Source organism: Geospiza fortis, unplaced genomic scaffold (genome assembly GCF_000277835.1).
Source record: "Geospiza fortis unplaced genomic scaffold, GeoFor_1.0 scaffold1239, whole genome shotgun sequence".
Lineage (NCBI taxonomy): Eukaryota > Metazoa > Chordata > Aves > Passeriformes > Thraupidae > Geospiza > Geospiza fortis.
This window is the reverse complement of record NW_005054852.1, coordinates 44,969-51,195: the sequence shown is the minus strand read 5'-3', so window position 1 is coordinate 51,195 and position 6,227 is coordinate 44,969. Positions and strand designations below refer to the sequence as shown.

Below are 6,227 nucleotides of genomic sequence, written 5' to 3'. Positions count from 1 at the left end.
GTTTGGGGAGAATTCCCGCAGTTTGGGGAGAATTCCTGCGTTTGGGGAGAATTCCTGCAGTTTGGGGTTCCATTCCCTCAGTTTGGGGAGAATTCCTGTAGTTTGGGGTGAATTCCTGCAGTTTGGGGTTCCATTCCCTCAGTTTGGGGAGAATTCCTGTAGTTTGGGGTGAATTCCTGCAGTTTGGGGTTCCATTCCCTCAGTTTGGGGAGAATTCCTGTAGTTTGGGGTGAATTCCTGCAGTTTGGGGTTCCATTCCCTCAGTTTGGGGAGAATTCCTGTAGTTTGGGGTTCCATTCCCTGAGCTTGGGGTGAATTCCTGCAGTTTTGGGTTCCATTCCCTCAGTTTGGGGTGAATTCTCGTGTTTGAGGTGAATTCCCGCAGTTTGGGGTGAATTCCCACAGTTTGGGGCGAATTCCTGCAGTTTGGGGTTCCATTCCCTCAGTTTGGGGTGAATTCTCGTGTTTGAGGTGAATTCCCGCAGTTTGGGGTGAATTCCCTCAGTTTGGGGTGAATTCCCTCAGTTTTGGGTTCCATTCCCGAGCTCTGCCTTGAGTTCCGTGAGTTTCGTGCTCGCTCCCTGTGCCTCGGTTGAATTCCCTGAGTTTTGCTGTGAATTCGAGTCCATTTACCAATTCTGCGTCGAGTTCCGCGTGTTTTGTGTTTAATTCCCTGAATTTTGTGCGAATTCCCTCCGTTTTGGGATAACTTCCCTAAATACGGGGTTGAGCTCCCTGAATTTTGGGGTGAATCCCCTCAGTTTTGGGACATTTATGGGGACCCCCTGTCCTGGGGACACTCGGGACGGCACCGCTGGGCTCCGTTGCCGTGGTTACCTGCGATTTCCAGGTTTTTCTAAGAAAAAACCGGGCTAAGTTCGATTATTTTTGGCACAGGAAGCGCGGCATGAGCTTCCTCCTCCTCTTCCTCCTCCTCTTCCTCCTGCACTTCCTGCCATTCCCGGCACTTCCCACTCCTCTCCCACGTTTCCCGCCCGGTTCCTGTTGCTTCTCCTCTGCCCAAAATGTGAATTTTTCCCGTGGATTTGTCAGGATTTGGGGCCGCAATGCCGGAGGATGGACGAGCTCTGCGCCAGGGGTTAATTAGGTGTTAATGAGCGGGATTTTGGGATTGCCCCGGACTCCTCCTCCTTTTTTTGGGAATTTGGGAGTTTGGGAATCCGCTTCCCCACCCGAGGCTTTCCCAGCGCGTTCCTGCATTTGGCTGCTGGAATTCCGAGTGTCCCAAAGCCCTGGGCAAGGGATTCGCCTCTGGAATTCTCTGGAATGCCAACAATGCGGCCGGAGCAGCGGGAGAGCAGCGGGAACGGAGCGCGGGCCCTCTCAGTGTCCGTCTGTCCTTCCGTCCTTCCTTCCTTCCTCCCTCCCTCCCCAAACCCACCAAAAAAAACCCCAGGAATTTCCCAGGAATTTTTGCCCTCAACAGGTGGTTTTCATTCCATAAAAACTCGGGATTTTTTGCCCCAATCAGGTGGTTTTTCCTCCTATAAAACCCCTGAAATTTTTGCCCCAAACAAGTGGTTTTCCTCCAGGAATTTTTGCCCTATACGGGTGTTTTTCCTCCCATAAAACCCCTGAAATTTTTGCCCCAGATAGATGTTTTTCCTCCTATAAATCCCAGGAATTTTTGCCCCAAACAGGTGTTTTTCCTCCAGGAATTTTTGCCCCAAACAGGTGTTTTTCCTCCAGGAAATTTTTGCCCCAAACAGGTGTTTTTCCTCCAGGAAATTTTTGCCCCAAACAGGTGTTTTTCGTCCAGGAAATTTTTGCCCTAACCAGGTATGTTTTCTTCCATAAACCCCCAGAAGGTTTTGCCCTATTCAGGTGTTTTTCTTTCCATAAAATCCCAGGAATTTCAGGTGTTTTTTCCTCCCAGTTCCAGACTGGGATGCGCTGGGAGCAGAACTCCTGCCATTTCTTTGGGATCCATCCCAGGTGCCGTTTGGGGATCCAGAGGGATCTCAACCCCTCACTGGGATCACTCCTCCCTCTGCTCCTCATTTTGGGGATATTTCTCTTTTTTTCCCCCATTTTTGGGCCATTTCCAGCTCGTTCCACCTCCTTTCCCCGCAGGAATCTCAGCCCATCCTGGCTGCAGCAGCGATTTTTGGGCAAGAAATCCCAGAATAAGGCACGGGCAGCTTTTTCTGGCCTGGGAAATCTCCCCAAAATCCAATTTTGGGATGAATTTCGGGGGAGCCGCCCCCGGCGCTGCCGCACCCCCAGCGAGGCGTGGCCGCTCATCCCGCCTGGAATGCGGGCACGCCCTGACCCACCTGCGCACCAAAAACACCCCAAAAAAAACCCCAAAAAAACCCCAAAAACCCAAAAAACCCCAAATCCCACCCGGCGAGGGGGCGGCGTGCGGGACCTGAGCATCCTGCCCGGAATTCGCCGCGTTATTCCCAAAAAATCCCGGCCCGGAGCCGAATAAGGGCAAAGAATGAGGAGAATTCCGCGCTCCGGCCTCCCCCGGGAGCGGCAGATGCAGAGAAAGCAACAAAAACATCCAGAAACACAACAGCCAAAACATCCAGAAAATCAACAGCAAACATCCAAAAAACTACAGCAAAAATACCCAAAAAATCAACAGCAAAAACACCCAAAAAATCAACAGAAAACATCCAGAAAAACAACGGCAAAAACACCCAAAAAATCAACAGAAAACATCCAAAAAACCAACAGAAAAAACATCCAGAAAATCAACAGAAAACATCCAAAAAATCAACAGAAAACATCCAGAAAAACAACGGCAAAAACACCCAAAAAATCAACAAAAACACCCAAAAAACCAACAGAAAAAAATCCAGAAAATCAACAGAAAACATCCAAAAAACAACAGCAAAAACATCCAAAAAATCAACAGCAAAAACATCCAAAAAACCACCAAAAAAATTCCAAAAAAACCAAACAGAAAACATCAAAAAAAAACCCACAAAAAACATTCCAGGGGGAGGGGAGAACCCGGGATGTGCTGGGGGTGACAGGGATGGGACAAAACACCCCCCAAATCCCCGTAGTCCTCACTTCTGCTCATTTTTCCTGATTTTTCATCATTTTCCCCAATTTCTAGCCATCTCCCCCCTCAAATTTTGCTCATTTCCCCCAAATTTTGCTCGATTTTCCTGATTTTTAGTCATTCCCCACCATTATTTTGTTCGTTCCCACCGTTTCGAGTTGTTTGTCTCCATTTCTTTGGTCCCATTTCCTGATTTTTTGGAGTAACTTCCTGATTTTTTTTTGGCTTTGCTCCAGCTGTTTTGCCATTTTCCCAAATTTTCTGATCATTTTCCCCATTTTTGAGGAACTTTTCCAGTTTCTGGGCATTTTTCACACTTTCTGGCTCATTTTCCCTTGGTTTTGGGCCACTTTTCCTGGTGTTGTCATCACATTCCCAGTTTTCTGCTCATTTTCTCAGTTTTCCCTCAATTTCCCTGAATTTTTGCTCATTTTCCCCACGTTTAAATTACTTTCCTCACTTTTTTCCTCATTTTCCTGATTTCTGAGTGACTTTTCCTCATTCTTCCATCACTTTCTCTGTATTTTTCCCCTTTTTCCCACATTTCTGACCCCTCATTTTGGTTTTTGGGTCATTTCCTCTCGTTTTTCCTCCTTTTCCTCCTTTTTTCCCTCTCCTCGGACCAGCGGGCGCCACGTTAATTATGTTAATTATGCAAATGATGTTCATTAACCCCCGCTAACGAGCCCAGGGGAACGCCTGGATGAGTTTTTTATTCCCTCTGGAATTTTCTTTCAGCCCTGCCACATCGGAACGGGAATTTGGGGATGTGGGAGCGAATTCCTTCCTGCCCTAACGAGGCCCCTGGAACGACCTCGGTTTTGGGGATTTTTGGGGGGATTTTGGGGGCTCCAACCCCGGGAAAAGACCCCAAATCCCACCCGGGGGTTGCTCATTCCCACCTGGAATTCTCGGGGTCCCCACAGGGGGAAAAACCCCAAAAAGGACCCAAAAATGAGGAATTCTGGGGGGGTCCCAAAGGAAAATCCCAATGTGGGGCTTTTTTGGGGTAAATCTCTGTCCCTGAGGAGCTCCTGGGAGAAATTCCCCAGGAAACAACCCCAGGGCAGCGTTCCCTGCGTGCCCAGAATTGGGAATTTTCCCTTAAAAAGTTGGGAATGTCCCTTGGGATCCTTCACAGACACATCCCAGCTTCTTCCCGAGGCGTTTTCCATCCCAAACTTGGGGGTTTGGGGAAAAAATGAGGGAAAAGAGGGAGGAATGTGCATTTTCCAGCCTTAAAATTCCTGATTCTTAGGGAAAAGTGGAGGAAAAGAGGGAGGAATGTGCATTTTCCTTCTGAAATTCCTGATTTTTAGGGGAAAAATGGAGGAAAATAGGGAGGAAAGTGCATTTCCCTCCTGAAATTCCCAATTTTTAGGGGAAAAATGAAGGAAAATAGGGAGGAAAGTGCATTTCCCTCCTGAAATTCCCAATTTTTAGTGAAAAATGAAGGAAAAGAGAAGGAAAATGCATTTTCCTCCTGAAATTCCCGATTTTTAGGGGAAAAATGGAGGAAAATAGGGAGGAAAGTGCATTTCCCTCCTGAAATTCCCGGTTTCTCCACGGAAAGGAGGAAGAGGAGGCAGATTTTCCTTGCTGCCGCCGTTTCCCAGCGCTTTTCATGGACAAGCAGAGGAAAAAAGGGATGAAAAGAGCAGTAAAAGCCTCAAAAGGCCCCAAATCCCAACAATCCCTGGGGCGAGCTCATCCTGCGGCAGCGGAATCCCCAGTCCCGGGTGGATTTTCCTCTCCCCCAGCACTTGTCATGGAGAATTTGGGCTGGGTCCCCTTTTGCAGCCCCGAATTCCCGGGATTTGGGGCAGGGAGGGCGCCCGGCCCTGACAATGCCTGGAAAACGCTTCCCCAGCGCTTCCGCGCGGAGGAAATGCCAGAGGCCCGCGCGGAATCGCCTTTTTTAGGCATTTTTGGGATGGTTATTTCTGGCCGGAATGCACCGGGGGGGTCGCTCCGGCCCGGGTTTATCCCGGGTTTCCTTTTATCCCGGATTTTCTTTTATCCCAGATTTTATCCTGGATTTTATCCCAGATTTTATCCTTGATTTTATCCCGGATTTTATCCCGGATTTTATTTTATCCTGGATTTTATCCTGGATTTTATTTTATTCCAGATTTTATTCTGGATTTTATCCTGGATTTTATCCTGGATTTTATTTTATTCCGGATTTTATCCTGGATTTTATTTTATCCAGATTTTATCCTGGATTTTATTCCAGATTTTATTTTATCGCGGATTTTATTTTATCCCGGATTTTATTTTATCCCGGATTTTATCCTGGATTCCCCCCGGCCCTGCCGCCCCCTCCCCAGACCCCGCTGCTTCCCACCCATCCCGTCCTTTAAAAATCCCAAATTCCCAAGTTTTGGGGGGAAACCCCTCGGTTTTGGGGCTGTGGGAACAGCCTGGCTCGGGGGGGTTCCCTCAGCACAGAAATTCCCAGGATTTGGCGCCGATTTTCCCGGATTTTGGAAGGAAAACGAGAGCTCGGGGAGGAATTTTGGGATTTCCAGGAACGCCGTGACCCCTGGGGAGAGATCCCAGAGTGGGATTTTATGGGATTTTTATGGGATCTTGCTGGGATCCTGCTGCGTGTCCATGAAGGAGATCCCAGAATGGGATTTTTCCGGGGTTTTTCTGGGATCTCTCAGGGCTGTGCCTGTCACTGAAGGAGATCCCAGAATGGGATTTTTGCGGGGTTTTCCAGGATTTTTCTGGGATTTTTCTGGGATCTTTCTAGGATCTCTTGGGGCTATGTCTGCCTGTGAAGGAGATCCCAGAATGGGATTTTTGTGGGGTTTACCCGGGATTTTTCTGGGATTTTTCTGGGATCTCTTGGGGCTGTGTCACTGAAGGAGATCCCAGAATGGGATTTTTGCGGGATTTTTCTGGGATCTCTCGGGGCTGTGTCTGTCACTGAAGGAGATCCCGGAATGGGATTTTTGTGGGGTTTTTCTGGGGTTTTTCCAGGATCTCTCAGGGCTGTGCTTGCCCATGAAGGAGATCCCAGAATGGGATTTTTGCAGGATTTTTCTGGGATCTCTCGGGGCTGTGTCTGTCACTGAAGGAGATCCCGGAATGGGATTTTTGTGGGGTTTTTCTGGGGTTTTTCCGGGATCTCTCAGGGCTGTGCCTGCCCATGAAGGAGATCCCAGAATGGGATTTTTGC

At 48.4% G+C, this 6,227-nt stretch overlaps 1 protein-coding gene across 1 annotated transcript in view; it reads left to right on the top strand.

The window, feature by feature from the left end:
• The window catches only part of EIF3K (eukaryotic translation initiation factor 3 subunit K), a 6,606-nt gene extending 4,455 nt beyond the window's left edge, over window positions 1-2,151 (top strand). The window contains exon 6 of the mRNA XM_014311462.2: window positions 2,095-2,151. Coding sequence (XP_014166937.1) covers window positions 2,095-2,151 — 57 coding nt within the window. The remainder of the gene's footprint in view (window positions 1-2,094) is intronic.
• Window positions 2,152-6,227: the final 4,076 nt, after the last annotated feature.